The sequence below is a fragment of the Triturus cristatus genome, chromosome 12 (assembly GCF_964204655.1).
Source record: "Triturus cristatus chromosome 12, aTriCri1.1, whole genome shotgun sequence".
NCBI classification, from domain to species: Eukaryota; Metazoa; Chordata; class Amphibia; order Caudata; family Salamandridae; genus Triturus; species Triturus cristatus.
In genome coordinates, this window is record NC_140595.1 from 96,427,732 (window position 1) to 96,446,105 (window position 18,374).

The following is an 18,374-nucleotide window of genomic DNA, read 5'->3' on the forward strand; positions in this document are numbered from 1 at the left end:
AATGGCATCCAGGCGCGGCCGTCACGGTCCGGAGGTGACGAGAGTGGAGACGATGGATTTTTGGAGCGACGTTGCGCCGCCTGGGTGATCACCGAGTCTGGCTTAGGCTGTGACACTAAGCAAGCTGGGGAAGAGTCCAGGGCCTTGTACTTTTTCTCCAGTCGCGGGAGGACAGCCGGGATGGAGTTAAGCGTTTTCATCAGTTTAATGCCCTCGTTCCAGATAAAGTCGATAATAGGCACGGCTCGTACCTGCTTCTGCGGCTGTGACTTGAAGTCGTACAGAAAGCAGTCCTCCTCCCTAACCATCATGGGAAGATGAAAGCGTTGAGCTGCCCTGTCCATCAGTTGATGGAATCCTGATATGTCGACAGGTGGTGAATTAATTGGCGATGTTGGAGGGGATGCTGGCGAATTGACTTGATAGTCATCCCAGTCCGCCATAGAGTCATCATCAGGAAGCTCTCCATCCTCAGTATCCAGATTGTCCCCCTCCTCCTCTGTTGCAGGAGGAACCAATGCAGGTGTGGATGGTGTTGGTATTGTTGGCATCACAGGGGTAGACGGAACAGCCGATGGCGTCTCACGTGGAGAGCTATGAGACGAAGCTGGAAACCGCCGATTATAATCTTCCAACATGAATTGAAGGTTGGAAATGAGCGACAACGGAAGCTGCGCCATGGGAATTTATGCAGGGGGATGTTGCTCCTGCTCCTGACAATAATAGTCTTGCGCATAATCATCCTCTTCGAAATCTTGGCATTTTATGTGAAGCTCAGAAGGACTTCGAGCATCTCGAAAAGAGGACTGAACATCGTCATCAGAGTCCGAAACCTCCTCAGCACCCGTGGGGAATAGCTGATGAGATGGCCGAGTGACTGGTGGCAGCATAATAGAGTCCGCTGCAACAAGGTGTCCACCGATACTGGCGCTGATGTAGAAATCGGCACCAAAGGCATCGTTGCAACATTTGACACCTCTGTCGTCGAGATTATCGTTGACGAAGTCGCCGTCGATGAAGTCGTCGTCGAGAAAGCCACCGTCGACGAGAAAGCCGCCGTCGACGAGGGTGCCGACGACGAAGCCCGTGTCGACGAGACTGTCGTCGACGACCCGCCCGCCGTCGACGACGCTGTTGTCGACGATGCTGAGAGCGTCGACGGCGATGACTTGATTATCGTCGACGAAGCCTTAGACGTCGACGGAAGTGCCAACTTCCTAGTCGTCGACGAAGAAGATAGCGGAATCGTCGACGAAATGGTCTTCAGGGAAACACACACCACTGTCGACAGTGAAGACGTCGACGAAGAGGGAAATCTGCTCGACACCGTCGTCACCGAGGTTGATGAAGTGGCAGATCTCGTCGACGGAGGGGCTGTCGACGGTTTAGCGCGTTTTTGACTGGAAACATGCGCTGACGGAGTCAGAGACGCCTGAGAGCTAAGTCTCGTGGGCGCTGGCGTGGTAACAGAGACTTGGCCTGTAGACACTTCCTCCAGATGAAGTCTCTTCTTTTTCAGAAAGGGAGACGGCAATTCCTGAACACTACCACTCTTAGATGAGACTCCTGTTCGAATAGAGGCTACACTCTCCACCTCAGAAAGGGGGTTATCTGTATCCTTTAATTTTTTAAGCCATAATAAAAGGCGACCCTCCCTGTCCTTCAAAGTCTTTTGTGAGAAGGTTCTACAGATCTTACAGTTGGCCACCTTATGGTCAGGGTAAAGACAATAAATACATTTGTCATGAGGGTCCTCAGAAAAGAGCCTTAACTTCCCACAAGATGAACAGGGACGGAAAAGAGACTTCTTACTTGAAAACATGATGAGAAAAACTCAAACCAGAGCAAAGAACTGAGCAGAGCTCAGGGAGACTCCCTTCACACGACATGCGGTAGAAAATCTGAGGACCTGAGCCTCTGAGGAGAAGGTTCTAGAGGGTGCTTGCGCCTGATTGGCTGGAGTTTGGACTATGAAACGACATTGATGTGTCAGTAAAGTGATTTTTTTTTCTCAATGCTTTCCTATGTGTCAATACTATCCTATGGTATTTTTCACTTGATATGCTAGTTCTGAAATGTATATAAAGTTTATTTGGATATGTATATGCTATTATGTATGTTTATGTATATACATGACACTTATTGCTTTTTATATACCGTGGGACTCCCACTTCGACGACGGGGAATATTCAAGCATGTGAATCTATGAAAGACACCCCAAATACTGGAGAATCTCTTCTTCTGGAGACCACAACTCTCCTGTAGATAATTCGCCACACCTGGCTCCCCAGCCTATTGTGCTGGCTTCGGACTCTATCACTAAATCTGGCGCGGACCAGAAGATTGCCCGGACGTTTCAGGCTTCCATGTGTTGTAACCACCATTGGATCTTCTTTTGGGCTTCCTTGGAAAGAATCACCTTGTGGGAGTAGGGACACCCTTTGCGCAGATACACCACTTTGAGCGTTGTAGGACTCGGTAGTGGAGGGGCCCCGGGAAGTTGGCCTGGATGGAGGCGGAGAGTAGACCTACTATTCGGGCTAAATCCCTGAGTGACACCAGAAATTTGGTGAGGGACCGTCTCAATTCGTATCGAATCTTTACGACCTTCCTGGCCGGTAGGCTGAGGGTGGACAAAGTTGGGTCTATTACAAAGCCAAGAAACGTAAGCGATTGGGAGGGTGTGAGAATTGACTTTGATTCATTGACTACAACCCCCAGGCTCTGGAGAAGATCCACTGCCATCCAAAGATGACGCAGAAGGTGTAGAGGACACGCATCCATCAGGAGCAGATCGTCCAGGTACACGATCATTCATATGCCCCGAGCTCCTAAACACTCCACCACTGGCTTGAGGACCTTAGTGAAGCACCAAGGGGCCGAGAATAGGCCAAAGGGAGAGCTGCAAACTCGTACGTCTGCCTTTGCCAAATGAACTGGAGGAACGGTCGGTGGGGACGAAAAACCGGAATAACCAGGTAGGCGTCTTTTAGGTCCAGCCGCACCATCCAGTCTGAGGGAAGCAATACATTTCTGAGGAGATTAATTTCTTCCATCTTGAAGGGGCAATAGACCAGCCACTCGTTAAACCCGCTGAGATTGATCACAGGTTTCTTGCCCCCCATCTGTTTTGTCCACCAAAAAGAAGTTGCTGAGGAATCCCCTGGGATGAGGAGTGGACGGAAAGCTAGCCACTTTGGCCAGGAGGGATGCGACCTCCACGTCTACTAAGGAGGCTTCCTGTTGGGAGAACTGGATGGGACAGGGTCTGCACTTTTGGACGAGTTTGCCTACGTAATCTATGTGAAAATCTGGAATCGTTTGTAGTATCTATGAATTCCCTGTGATAGAAGTTCGGACCTGGAAAAAAATCCCCAGCCTCCCCACTAACTTTTTACCGGGAAGAGGGGAGAATACTCAGAGGGATTGGTTGAGGCTGCAGCTCATCGCTATCCTCTGCCTTTGCCTCATCGGTCTCATGAAGGGTAGAAGTTGCCAAAAACGGAACTGGTCTTGGTACTGACCCTGTCCAGAGCCTTGCCCTCTTGGGTGTTGGTCGGAAAGGCGGCCGGTCGAGCGGCCCCTACCTCGACCGGCCCCTCTGAAAACCCGGGGAAAAACCTTCTAAATGGAGGACTGCACCTTGTCAAGGGAGGTAAAGGTGTTGACAAATTTACCATGCTCCTTGACTAAAGGTTCCACAAAGAGTCCACCTTGTGCCACTGCCCCCGCTTCTGAATCAGCGAGATCCCCAAGTTTGGGGTCTACCTTGATAAGCAGGGAGCGACGATGCTCCGTGGAAAGGGCACAGTTAGCGTTGCCCAAACATACAATAGCCCTCTGCGCCCACCCCGAGAGGGACTCCGGGGAGATCAGGGAACCTGACATCTTGGCCTCTTCAACCATGTCCAAGATCTTCATGAGGGGCCCCAAACGTCCGGGAGCTTGTCCTGGCATGCTCGCCATGACCTATCAATCCCTTTTTTAGGATCTCTCATAAATTTCTGTAAAAACGTGTCCATGCGGGTATCAATTTCTGGAGTGAGGGAGACTTTACACTCCAAGAAATGTCAAGGGCATTCTACTCGGAGGCAGTTACGTGCCTCTTTATTTAAGGGCTTCCAAATGCGCATTGCCACATAGCCGGCAACCTTGTCAGCTGGGGCCCAGTCCGATGAGCAGGGGTAAATGGTCTCATCAGGATCAAACATGTCAGAGGTGTCCTGAGGTCAAGGAAGGGAGCCAGGGTCTGGAAGGGCCGGGCTCAGCGTCCGTGTCCCCTGCGTCATCGATGGGCAGAGCGTCTTGTGGGGTTGACAAATCGTCCCCATGCAGGTGGCAAATTTGGTTGAGTGGCAAGAAAAGCTTGTTTAAGCCTGTCAAAGGCACTAAGATCCATCCCTGTGTCACGTGTGCAATTGGCGGGGGGAGGGACAGGATCTGACGCCAGGGGAATCCCTCAGGGCCCAGAATGAGGGATGGGAGCCATAGGGAGGGTAGACAGTCGTTCTAGCGCCTGGTCTATCTTTCGTGATAACCTCTCCTCTAGACGGCAACATGGCTTCGCCCACCGCTCTATAGATTGAAGCATCTACTGCTTCATAGAACTCATCGTCCCAAGGGAGGTCTGCCATGGTGTTTTCCCCTCCCTGAGAGTCTTCCTCATAGTCCATTTCCATATTCCTGGACAATGATGAGGGTAGATGAGTCTGATCAGTAGGGTCTGGGGGACAGACCGGGCAGCCTTATCCTGAAAGGCTTTACCTTACAGGGCTGGGTGTCAGCCTAATCTGAGGTGCAAGGCTCTCGCTGAATTTCAAGGGGCCAGGCCCTGGGCACAACAATACCTGGTGTAAGACTGTTTATAATGGAAAGGACCGGCCTGGGTATGTCCCCAACAGGCGTCAGACGCCTGATAATACAGACCCACAGTGGGCGTAAGCGTGTAAAAAATACTGACTCTGCTGCCTAAAAAGGAACCAGTGCCTGAGGTAGCAGAGCGCGATTATTCAGGGTTAGACGTTAATTAGCAGAGCGCGGCACGATAAATACACCTCAGAGAGGCGTCCTCCTCAGGCCGGGGCTCGGGGGGCCTAAGGCACGCCGCTCAAACACCTCAGTATTTGAACGTGCACGCCGTGTCCCGTTGCCTCACACACCCCCTGGCAGTGAGAGGGTTTTTAGAAAAATAAAACGAAAACATACCTGCTGGTTGACGCCTCTCCTCCAATGCAGGAAGCACACAGGCTTCCAGACTCCCCTAGCCAATCACGACGCTGCCTTACAGCAGCGTAGTGATTGGTACGAGCGCCATGGTTCAGTGGACTGGGTGGCTGTGCATGTTCTCCACCCAGGCTTGTGGACAACTTGCGAAGAGCTCACAACAGTTTGGTCAGCCCAAGACGGCAGGCCAAACCGGCATCCGCACTTATGGTGTTCCTACCCCTGCTCCCTCTGGGTCACAGAAGCCCCGCCCCGCCCTAACGTGACTGCAAGCGCTATACTAAAAATAAAATGATAATAACGTTCTGTTATCATTTTATTTTTCCTCTGCATCTGCTCTTAGCAGAGGAGCCGCCACAAGTACAAAGTATGTTTTGCCAGTGAGATTGCATTTCACCAGATATGTAATCTATTTTGACTTTTGATAACCTGCAAGGGGCCCATTCTGAATATTTATCCAGTGCCCTGTGGCCCACGTTCTAAATTCTCACAGGGCTGGATATCTGGCTTTGAGTGTGACTTTGCAAACACAAAGGGATTCATCTATTCCACAAAACATGACAGCAATTATACGCAATAAAACAATGGACACACTATGGTGTATACAAAGCATGTCTTAGGAGGAGGGTGGCTCCTTAAGGGCCAAACTTTTTTTTAGAGGTTTGAAGTCTGTGTCGCCCTGTCCTAGTTCTGACATGTCTATGTAGTCAGGTTTGTCCCAAATTTCTCCCAGAGGGAAAGATTCATAACTTGTTCAAAATGGGAAGCAGTGAGGGCAATGGAATGGAGTGGCAAGGACTTGCTTAGAAATTAATGAATTGTGCAATGACCAGTTTTCCCTTGGACATATCTTTCCAGGATGGTTCCTGCAAATACGATCCTTCCAGGAAGGCTGCCACCAGCACCAGTGCCAAATCGCTTCCAATTAGTGAGGCAGCACTTCAGGAGGCTGTAGCTAACGTCGGGCCCATCTCTGTGGCTATCGATGCCTCTCGCCCTTCTTTCTTCCTGTACAAGCACGGTAGGTTTTCATAGTTTTCCAATGGGAGGGCAGAACGTACTGGGGTATTTGTACATGATGACCAATTCTTCGATTTTATTTCTTCAAACACGTTTATTTGGTTGGTCCTAGTCTTTCGTCATATTGCTATTCAGAGTGACCAACACAAATTTCTTACCATCTGGAATGCATCGAATAACAGCTGGTACTGGAGCACTGCCCCGATTTACCCTTATTTCGAAGAACTTTAAATGCATACTTTACAAACTGAACTGTCTTGTGGCGCAATTAATACACTCCAGTTGGAAGATGAGGATTGGCCAAGGGTTCTAGAAAATTAGAGATTTCCCGAAAGAGATGACAGAAGGATAAGTTTCAAATGCGAAGGGAGTGACCTTGATAAGGAGGCAGATTGGATGCCAAAAGCAGTGCTGTTGTATCTAGCAAATCTAACATTCATGATCTCTTTAACTTAGTTATAAAACTCTTTCTGCAAATCAATTAAGTCACCAAGCATGGGTTGGTTACCTCAAAATTAATAGAGATACATTTTGCATTGTTTTAGTATCAGAAATGTTAAAGTCTGGACACCTCATCTCTATAGAATGCTTGAAAACTTAAAAGGGATTCCAAGCAGGGTAAGTTCCAGTCGTGCAGTTTTCAAAAGTCTAATTCTGCAAATAATCCTTCAGCTCTTATTTTATTTAAAAAAATATATATTCTTAGTAATTTTCAAACAACAAATAAAAAATAAGCAACTTGGCAAAATCAAATATATGTTGGCATATCAAACCTCAGGCTGCCTATCCCCTTAACCCCCTCCCCCACCCCTATCCCCGCCACCGGTGTGCCTGAGGAGCTTGCATTGTGAACAATAAAGGTGCCTCTGAGTCTCCTGAGGTGGAGAGTTCAACAACATTAGTGCAGCACAGGGTAAATACTGTTATTGGATCTCAGCACTCGGTCTACTGAGTATGCTCAAGTTCACTCTCCTAGTGCTATGGTGCCAGTTAAAGCCTCTTGCCCTTCCAATATCGAACCCTCCTCCGAGCCCGTCTCAAGCGCCTGTAGTATTGCAACCAAGGCCTCCCACGCCCTCGCTGCTTCCAGCGCCTTTTCATTATTAGTTCGTAGAGCCTATTGTAGCCTAAGTGCACCCTCACTCCGTGCCCATTTAAGTAATTCCGCCCTCCATCTCCGCAGGCTGGGCCCCCTCGCTGATTTCCAATGCCTTGTGATCTCTCTCTTAGCTAATACGAGTCCCAAGTCTATAATTTTGCTTGTCACTTTTGTTTTAGAAGTATGCAGGAACCAATGCAATAGACAGGCACCCTGTTCCGGTTCTATTCTACGATCAGTTATACCACACATCAATTCTAGTACTTCCTCCCAATATGTACCTAAACTCGTACAGCCCTACATTGTGAGAAGTTGGCCTGATGTATGATGTCACTAGTTCTAGTGTACACCTTATATCAGTCCAAATACCCTTATGGTGATTGGTTGTAAAGTCAACCTTATAGACCAGCTATCCTAGTGGTAGCATGGACAAGAGCAGTATTAGGCTAAACTCTGAATGGCATGTGAAGCCAGCTGTGATACCATATATAATCCCTTGAATACCAAATGAAAGGACACACAACAGATATATATATATAAAATAAAGTGTATTTATTCTAGTCAAACCCTCAGCACTCTTTATGAGATTAGAGGTAAGTACAACACAGTCTTATTCAAGCATACATTAAGTCACACAGGTAAGTAATACAGTTAGGCCCTAGGGGCCACGCAAACCATATACTAAGTAAGTGGTATAAGGACCACTGTCACGGAAATAGGATAGGCCTAGGCCTAGGGAATCGCTGGGGCTACACTACACTAGCAACAGTTAGGAAGTGGGAGGCCCACGGGATTCAGGTGCAGAGTGGAAACACTCACGCGTAATGCGTAAAAGTCGATAGAAATAGTAGTTGTTAGCAATTAACAGTTTAAGGACACTTCTGAAGCAGCTAGAGCGTCGAGACTCGGAAACTAGACCCTAGGATAGTCACTACCCTTGTGAGCACCGAAGTACCCAAGTTACCTAGCCCACAGGCTGCGGGTGCATAGGTGTGAACTTGCGTCGGGTTTCGTCGTGGACTTCTATGGATGCCTGAAGGAAAGTTGCTGACAGGCAGTCAGTGAAGAGTGTCCGGTGGATCCCAAGGCTGGGATCAAGAAGAGAGGAGACCTGCAAGCAGAAGGGACAGAGTCAAAGTCACTAGCCAGTGACCACGTGGAACCAGGAAGGAACTAGGCGGTGTCGTGAAGATTGCAGGTGAAGGTGAAGCTTGTCGCTGCAGCCACGAGGACCAGGGAACGTCGAGGACGACCAGGACCAGGAGGCGAGCTGTCCCACGAAGGGTCTTGCTGTCGGCGTCGTCGAAGTTGGACTAGGACTCACCAAGCCTTGGCAAGCGGAACCCACGAAGAACGGAGGACTTGCTTCTGGTGCAGACCAGGAAGGTCTGGGGTGCTTCTCTTTTTCAAGGAAGCGGGAGCCAGTCTGGAGGAGCCAAACCAGCAGTGAAGATTTCTGGATGCGTCGTCACAAAGGCCACTAGCCAGCGGGCAAGCAACCGGACAGACGCGGCAAGCAGGAAAATGCAGAAGGGCCCCACGCAGGACTCGTGGAGTGTGGGGGGGCTGATCTTCGGTGCAGATGGTGCTTGGGGTTGGGGCTTCTCAATCCCCGGTGCACAACTTCGAGGGTGCCTCAGAAGCTGCGCTGGAAGATACTAGCCACTTTTCCCAGGTAGCCGGTCCCACGTCTCTCGTCGCCTCCACGGATCTCAGCTCGGCTGTGGATCAGGGTCGGAGAAGTCCGGAAGTCAAGGCTCTGGTCGGGCTCTGCAGTCGGTCCCTCGTAGAACTTCAGCAAAGCAAAGGATAGTCTCTTGATGGTGCCTGTTTGCACAGGGTAGCCACTCCTTGGCCACAAGGGAGATTCTTCAGTTTTCTTCTTTCGTCGAATGTCGAAGGTCCAGAGTTTCTGTTCAAGTTGCAGGTTCAGGATAATCTAATCTCCTGGGGCCCAGCTACCACTCTTATACTAATCTGGGGGGCTGGGTTACCTGCTAGGTCACGCCTTATGGGTGGGACCTGGGAGGGGGGTGGTTACACCCCCTTCCCTTTGTCCAGTTTCGCGCCAGGACTGGGGCTGGAGTGCCCCAGCACCGGTTTGAACTGGACTATGCACGGGACACCTTGTGTGCCCCAGGCATGTCTCATTCTTTTCATCCCTCCCTGCCCCAATACACTAAGGCCTGTCTGGGATGACGCTCGCACCTCCCAAGGCAGGAAACCTATTATCCAAGCCTCCCTTGCCGGGATCACTCCCAGTAGCAGGAGGTCAGACTCGTGTCTGTGGCAGCAGCATCCATTTTGTGATGCTGGGGCTCTGGTTAACTTTAACCGGGTAAGTAGGTTACAACATGTCTTCTCCCTCTAGAAGGGAGGGATAATATCCTCATCCCCAGAAATGGGATGGGGGTATTATTCCAAAGTATTAGACAGCTTACACGACATGTTTTGATAAAGCCAAACCATAGTTACCATAACCGTTTAAGATTATAAGGCACTTTAAGAGTATATGGTAGTATCATAGAACAGCTATAAGGACATGGTTCCGCAAGCTGCAGACAGGCTCAGCTCATGCTGGAGCACCATCTCACATGTTACCAAGCACTCTGCCTCCAGGATTGTTAAGGCCTGCCATAGGAGTGGCTGATAGGTACACATGTGTCTATATGTAAATTATGTATAGGAATACTACACCTAAGCAAGGAGTGATTACACAACCTTGCCCCAGCTGAGTGATCAGCCAGTTGTGTCATAATGGAAGGCCAGGCCAGGGGTGGCACAATACATGCTGCAGCCCCTGGTAGGCCTAGGATACACCTATGCCCTGGGTACCTAAGGTACACTGTACAGGGGCCAATAAGGTGATTCTATCCAAATGGGTTATGCACCTAAAGTACATAGTATCAATTTAGAGAGAGAACAGCAGGGCTGTGGGTCTGGTTAGCAGGCCCACAGCCACATCTAAGTCGAAAACCAGTAAAGCAAAAGCAAAAAGTGGGGGTGAACATAGAAAGCAGACCCTACTCTCCTACACAACCCCCCCCCCCCCCAAGCTTAGGGACATTAAACTAACCTTGACCAGTTGAGTCTTCATGTTCTAAGTGGAAATATCTGGAGAGTCCATCTGCATTGGCATGGTCAGTCCCAGGTCTATGTTCCACTGTGAAGTCCATCCCCTGTAGGGAAATGGACCACCTAAGAAGTTTGGGATTTTCACCCTTCATCTGATTTAGCCACAAGAGGGGCTTATGGTCTGTCTGAATCTTGAAGTGGGTGCCAAACAAGTATGGCCTCAGCTTCTTCAGGGCCCAAACCACAGCAAAGGCCTCCCTCTCAATAGCTGACCAACGTTTCTCTCTAGGGGTCAGCCTTCTACTTATAAAAGCAATGGGCTGGTCTTGACCATCTACATTCAGTTGTGAAAGAACAGCTCCCACACCTAACTCAGAAGCATCTGTCTGGACAATGAACTCTTTGGAGTAGTCTGGACTTTTCAGAATAGGTGCACTGCACGTGGCCTGCTTCAGGTCATCAAATGCTTTTTGACAGCTTACTGTCCACTGAACTTTCTTTGGCATTTTCTTGGAGGTCAAGTCATTAAGTGGTGTCACAATGGACCCATAGTTCTTAACAAACTTTCTGTAGTACCCAGTCAGGCCCAAGAAAGCTCTGACCTGAGTCTGGGTAGTTGGAGGAGTCCAGTCCTTTATGGTCTGGATCTTGCTCTCCAGTGGTTGAACCTGACCCCCACCAACTAGGTGGCCCAGGTATACAACCTTGCTCTGCCCTATCTGGCACTTAGTGGCCTTGATAGTGAGGCCTGCCTTTTGCAGGGCCTCTAAAACATTCCTCAGTTGGACCAGGTGATCCTCCCAGGTGGAGCTAAAGACAGCAATATCATCAAGATAAGCTGCACAATAATCATCCAACCCAGTAAGGACTTGATTCACCAACCTTTGGAAAGTGGCAGGTGCATTCTTCAAACCAAAGGGCATTACCACAAATTGATAATGTCCTCCTGGGGTCGAGAAAGCAGTTTTGGCCTTTGCATTCTCAGCTAGTCTGATTTGCCAGTAGCCTGCTGTTAGGTCAAATGTGCTCAAAAACTTAGCAGCTGCCAGTCTGTCAATGAGCTCATCTGCCCTAGGTATTGGGTGGGCATCTGTCCTAGTGACAGCATTGAGACCTCTGTAATCCACGCAAAACCTCATCTCTCTCTTACCATCTTGGGTGTGAGGCTTTGGCACAAGGACTACAGGACTAGCCCAAGGGCTCTCTGAAGGTTCAATGACTCCCAGCTCCAACATCTTTTGTACCTCAACTTTTATGCAGTCCCTGACATGGTCAGGTTGCCTGTAGATTTTACTCTTCACAGGCAGACTGTCACCAGTGTCCACCTCATGGGTGCACCAGTTTGTCTGACTTGGGGTCAGAGAGAACATATGTCTGTAGAATTGCAGAACCTGTCTGCAGTCATGTTGCTGATGGACAGTGAGGCTGTCAGAAAAGACCACACCATCAACTGAGCCATCATCAGGGTTCTGAGTCAACAGGTCTGGGAGAGGGTCACTCTCTTCCTCCTGCCCCTCATCTGTAGCCATGAGTAAGCCCATGTCTGCCCTGTCAACATATGCCTTCAATCTGTTGACATGAAGCACCCTGTGGGGGCTTCTGGGAGTCCCAAGGTCCACCAAGTAGGTGACTTCTCCCTTTTTCTCAACAATAGTGTGGGGTCCAGACCATTTGTCTTGGAGTGCTGCTGGGGCCACTGGCTCCAACTCCCACACTTTCTGCCCTGGCTGGTAAACAGTCAGCACAGCCTTTTGGTCATGCCAAGATTTTTGGAGTTCTTGGCTTGCCTCAAGGTTTTTAGAAGCCTTCTTCATATACTCTGCCATCCTGGAGCGGAGACCAAGTACATAATCCACTATATCAAGTTTGGGTTGTCTGAGAGGTCTCTCCCATCCTTCCCTCACCAAACATAGGGGTCCTCTTACAGGATGCCCAAACAAAAGCTCAAAAGGGCTGTAGCCAACCCCCTTTTGTGGGACCTCTCTGTAAGCAAACAGAAGGCAGGGTAAAAGGATGTCTCATCTTCGCCTAAGCTTGTCTGGTAACCCTTTTATCATTCCCTTTAGGGTCTTGTTGAATCTCTCAACAAGCCCATTGCACTGTGGGTGATAGGGTGTGGTGAACTTGTAGTTCACACCACACTCCTTCCACATTGCAGTCAAGTATCCTGACATGAAGTTGGCACCTCTGTCAGAAATGACCTCCTTTGGAAAGCCCACTCTGGAGAATACTCCAAGCAGGGCCCTTGCCACAACAGGAGCTGTTGTGGTCCTCAGGGGAATAGCTTCTGGATACCTGGTGGCATGGTCCACTATCACCAGTATGAATCTGTGCCCAGATGCTGTTTGTGGGTCCATTGGTCCTACAATATCTATGCCCACTCTTTCAAAGGGAACCCCCACCACAGGTAGTGGTATGAGGGGGGCCTTTGTGGTGCCACCTGATTTGCCACTGGCTTGGCAGGTGACACAGGAGCGACAAAACTCCTTAGTATCTTCTGACATATGGGGCCAGTGAAAGTGAGGGACAAGCCTGTCCCAAGTCTTGTTCTGGCCTAGATGTCCTGCAAGGGGAATATCATGGGCCAAGGTAAGAAGGAAGCCTCTGAACTTCAGTGGTATGACCAACCTCCTGGATGTACCAGGCTTGGGGTCTCTAGCCTCTGAGTACAGTAGCCATTCATCCCAATACACTCTATGGGTAACTTGAGCATTCCCTGCAGCCTCAGCAGCAGCCAGCTGTCTGAGGGGTTCAAGAGAGGGGCAGTCTAATTGAGCCTGCCTCAGATCTGCCCTTGAAGGTCCCCCTGTCCCAAGAAACTCAACCTGATCAGGTTCAAGTTCTTCTAGGACAGTTCCTTCAGGGCTCTCAGAATCCTCCTCCTGGGAGGGCTGATCCACTACCTGAGGCAGGGGGGAAGGCACAGCCTTAACCCTACTGCTCTTTCTCTTGGGTTGTGACTGGTCCATAGTTTCAGGATCCCGCACTTGTTCAGTGGTGCACTTTTTGGCCTGTGACCTGGTCACAGCAAGGACATGTGCATCTATCCCCAGCATTTCTGCATGGGTCCTATACTCCACTTCAGACCAAACTGAAGTTTCAAGATCATTGCCCAGTAAACACTCTACAGGAAGGTCTGAACTAACAACAACTTTCTTGAGGCCAGTTACCCCTCCCCAGGAGAAGTTAACAATAGCCACACTATGGGAGGTAGTGGCATTGCTAGCGTTGGTCACTAGGTAATTCTCACCTAGTATGATCTGTCCAGGGTCCAAAAAGGCAGGAGTCACCATTGTGACACTAGCCCCAGTGTCCCTGTAGGCCTGAGCCATTCTTTGGTTGATAAAAGGAGTCTGTCTGTACTTGCCCAGGTTACTGGGGCCTACAGCAGAGGACAAAGCTAAGTCCCCATCACAGATCAGAACAGCCTGAGTAGGTATTCTGACTAGGCCAGAATCCTCCTCAGTTCCCAGGGTTAACCCTACTACACCCTTTTGCTGGGAACCACCACTTACAGCTGGACTAGGGGGTACAGTTGCCTTAGGGGCAATGGTGGCTGGGGGCTTATCCTTTTTGGTGCACTCACTAAACCAATGTGAGTTGAACTTACAATAGTTGCACCATGGTTTCTTTTGGCCATCTTTCTTTTTATCCTTTTTGGGACCACCCTCCCCCTGAGCCTTTTGGGGGCCTGGTGAAGACTTCTGGTCTTTTTGTTTCTGATCATTACCCTTCTGGTCTGCCTTTTTCTGATCACCACCCTGGTTCTGGTTTTTCTGCTTAACTCTAGTCCTGACCCATATATCTGCCTTCTTTCCCAATTTTTTGGAGAAGTCAGATCAGAATCAATCAGGTGTTGATGCAGTAGCTGGTTTTGACAGTTGTTAAGGATTTGCTCTCTCGTGATCAAATTATACAATCCTGTATAGTCCTTAACCTTACTTCCCACTAGCCAGCCTTCCAGAGCCTTAGTGGCACAATCTACAAAGTCAGTCCAGTCCTGAGTCTGTGTCTTCTGGGTATCCCTGAACAACAACCTGTATTGTTCAGTGGTTAGGCCAATCCCATCAATTAGAGCACTCTTCAGGACAGTGTAATTATCTGCATCCTCATCACTAACTGTGAGGAGCTTGTCTCTACCTTTCTCAGAGAAGGAGAGCCACAAGATAGCTGCCCACTGACTTTGGGGTACCTGCTGTACTTTGCAAGTTCTCTCCAAAACAGTTATCCATTTGTGGATGTCATCCCCACACTTGTAGGGAGGGACAATCTTGCTCAGGTTTCTATTATCATAGTGCCTGTCTCTATCCTTAGGGATATTGCTGCCACCAGTGGGTTCTGACCCACTTAACTTTTGCTCTCTAGCCAGAGCAAGCTTCTCTTTGGCAAGGGCAAGTTCTTCCCTCTGAATCCTCAGATTAGCTTCCCTCATTCTGGCTTCATGCTCCTTTCTCTCAGGGGAAGTCATTACACACGGTAATTTGAAATAGGATGAGACATCCTTTCAGCAGTGTGACTGGGAGTGGATCATTATCAATGTTCCCCACTATTTCACACATCCCTGTGTGCCATGCCCACAACCTACACTGCCCTGGCATACATCAGCCACCCCTCTAGATGGGTGCCCTATGCCAGTGGTGAGGGCACAGAGGCAGGAGCCCTGTGCCCCTACAGTACCCAGGTCCATTCCTGGGCCCTGTAAGTGCAGTGCTGCCATTTAAGAGTACATGGTGCTGGGAGCTTGTCAAACACGAACTCCACAGCACCATAATGGCAGCACTGAAGACTGAGAAGTTTGGTATCAAACTGCTCAGCACATTAAATCCACAATGATGCCAGTGTGGGATTTAATGTACCAAGCACCACAGAGGGCATCTTAGAGCGGCCCCCTGAAACCTAACCTACAATCCACGTCTGTTCTGAGGCTGCCTAGGCTGCCACACAGCAGACATGTTGCTGGACCCCTGGGTACGGGAGCCCCTGCTCTCCTGGGTCTACAATAATGCACATCCTGGGCGAGGTGCTATATCTCCTCCCCCAGGATGGGCAGGGGGAAGCTTCAAAGGCATGCCGCCTCTATGAGCTTCCCCAGGCCACTGCACCCCCCCACTCTGGCGGGAAGCTTGGCCGGAAACCCCAAATAAGGACAGGGGATGTGCCAGCCTGCCAACCCCGCCCCTCAGGTGGGGGAGGCGAGGTGAAGCACATCCCCGTGCTCTCGCCATCTTGAAGATGGGAAGCCCTGCCCAATCAGGATTAGGCTACTGCCCCCTCCCACAGGAGAGAGGCAGGATGGGGGGTGTACCCACCCCAGGACAGGGACCCATTGGTCCCCGCCCTTCACCTACCTGTAACGCCCCTAAATCTAGTATTTAGGGGCACCCTGAACTTTCCTTCCCCAGATTCCAAAATCCGAAGAAGAGCTAGAAGAAAGAAGACCTGCCCTGCAGCTGCTAAGAAGAGGAAGACACCAACTGCTTTGGCCCCAGCCCTACCGGCCTGTCGACCCTCGAACCTGCTCTTGCTCCTGCTCCAACCCGGCATCTCTTGTGGCCAGCAACCTCACAAACCCCAGAGGACCTGGCTACCTTTTGACTCTAAACCCCTGGGACTCCCATGAGTAGAGCCCAGCAGACTCTGCACCAGCCAAGCCTGGCCTGTGCCGGAGTGAACAAAGACCACGAGGACGACCCCACGGCGACTGTGACCCCGAGTCCGGCATCAAAGGATCTCCCTTGACACTCCTGAAGAAGCCTTCAGCCTCAGAACAAGGTGCCCCCCCAACCGCGATCAACAGAGGGTAAGATTTCCCGACACCAAAAGGCACCCCTGCACCCGGCGCCCCGCGGCCCCCTGTGCCCAATCCCGGGGTACCTACCTATCCTCCAACTACCCAACTTACCTCTCGAAGTGGTGGTGGCACCTGAAGAATCTTCGTCCCCGAGCTTGTAGTCTTTTTCTAAACCGGAGATTTCCCACTGAAATCAATTGAGCGCCTGAAGTCTCAAAAGCACCCTGCACCCAGCCGCCCGAGTGGCCCTGGCAGTGCAACCTCTACACCTATCTACTTCCCCACTTGCCCTGAGTAAGTGACCAGGAGCCCAGCTCCCACAGCCGCGTGGCCTGCTAGTCAGCAGCCACCAACCAAGGCCCCCATACCTCTCATAGGATAACATTGGGCCTAACTCTCTCTGCACCCGGCCGCCCTTGTGCCGCTGAGGGTGAACCAACTGTACCTACCTGACCCTGGGAGACCCCTGAGTCTATGCCCAGAACCTTAACTCTGCCAGTCGAGTACTTACCTTTAAACCTATAACTCAATTTTCTCCATAGGGTAACATTGACTGGCTTTTCCTGAAATGTCTTCTAAGTGTGGACTTTTCAAAACTTAAAATATTCACCAAAAATCAGCCGAGTAACGAAAACGAAAATACTCACCTGCTCTTAGGTGAGCTCCCAGTGCTGGATCTTGGTGCCCAGCACTGACTCTGAAAAATACTTACAACTGTACTTACCAGTAACCCAATTTTCTTCCATAGGAAATCATTGACTGTTTTTCTGTAAAATTTCTTCTAAGTGTCAATTTCTGCAATCTTTAAATATTCTTTAAAAATCGTATAATATCTGAAAAAGTAATTACTTACCTGTTTTGGATAAAGGTCCCAGTACTGAGTCTAGGAACCCAGTACTGGATTACAAAAGTAACGAGAACCTACTATACCTGCAACTTGAATTTTCTGCCATAGGGAATCATTAACTGTCTTCTATGAAATATTTTCTAATTGTCAACTTTTAAAATAGCAAAATATTGTCTAAAAATCATCACAGTAATTAAGTTGACTTTTATCACTTGATTCCAAGTACTGACCCATGACTGAATCTTGGATCCAGTCCTGGAATTCCAGAAGTAATCCTAAAAGTAATCTGTGGCAAATAACTTGAGACTTCCATTGAACTCAATGCATTATTGTGTTTACAATTGTGTTGCCTATTGCAACCACTTGTAACTGTCTACAAAAGTCAATTGCATATTGCAAAAGTATTTATATAAAGCATCTCATTCTGAGAAAGTATATTTCAAAGCCTATTGTTGGTTCTTAAATAAAACAAGCATATATTTTTTATATATAAACCATTGGCCTAGAGTTCAGTTATTGAGTGTGTGAGACCATTTGCTGGCTGAGTGTGTGCAACAAATGCTTTACACTGTCCTCTGATACTGCCTTACTGCTCGACCAAGCTACCAATTTAGAGAGTAAGGTTATATCTAACTTTAGCCTCTGCCAAACCTCTGTGGGACTGTGGACTCTGTACACCCTGTACCTATTTGGGAACAGTATGTACAGAGCCACTTTCTCACACCTTCTTAATGGTGCAACAAAAGAGACAAGGCCATTGTTTTCCTCTTTATGCTCGGGGACTCCTGTCATTCTCAGATTAAACAGTCTCGAATCGTTTTTCACCTCTTCTTGCTTATTCTGAAGGGAAACTAATTCTTTCTCAGACTGTGTAGCTTGGTTCGTTATTTTAAGCAGTTTATCCACAGTCCGATATGTATTCCTCCATTTCCTCGACCTTGTCCATATTCGGAGCCATTGTGTCATCCATTTTATCTGGGCATCTTTAACCTGAGCTGCAGTGTCTGTCTGATGTTGTTTCATTTACTTGAGCTCTCCCAAAATCTATTCTAATAATATGAAATACTTTGCTTCCATATTTTCAGTTCTATTCAAGCTAACTGTCAACTTGGTAAAACAGTGCAGTATTTTCAGGCAGAAACTCAATTGGGCTGTCCACACTCATGTCCTGCATTTGTGCTGACACTTGAGACGCATCTGTCATCGAAGGAAGAGAGGAAAGCTAGATCACTGAACTGTCATCCATTCCTTTTCCCCTTATTCGGCTTTTTGTGCTATTTTATGTGATTGAAACGAAGGCAAAACATTCCTTGAGGTTT

At 49.0% G+C, this 18,374-nt stretch overlaps 1 protein-coding gene across 2 annotated transcripts in view; it reads left to right on the top strand.

Annotated features, from left to right (window-relative positions):
* LOC146772716 (cathepsin S-like) overlaps positions 1-18,374 on the top strand; it is a 138,048-nt gene that overhangs the window by 70,268 nt on the left and 49,406 nt on the right. For both annotated transcript variants that reach the window (XM_085638765.1, XM_085638766.1), the window contains one exon: positions 6,082-6,244. In XM_085638765.1, the coding sequence (XP_085494891.1) occupies positions 6,082-6,244 (163 nt within the window). The remainder of the gene's footprint in view (positions 1-6,081; positions 6,245-18,374) is intronic.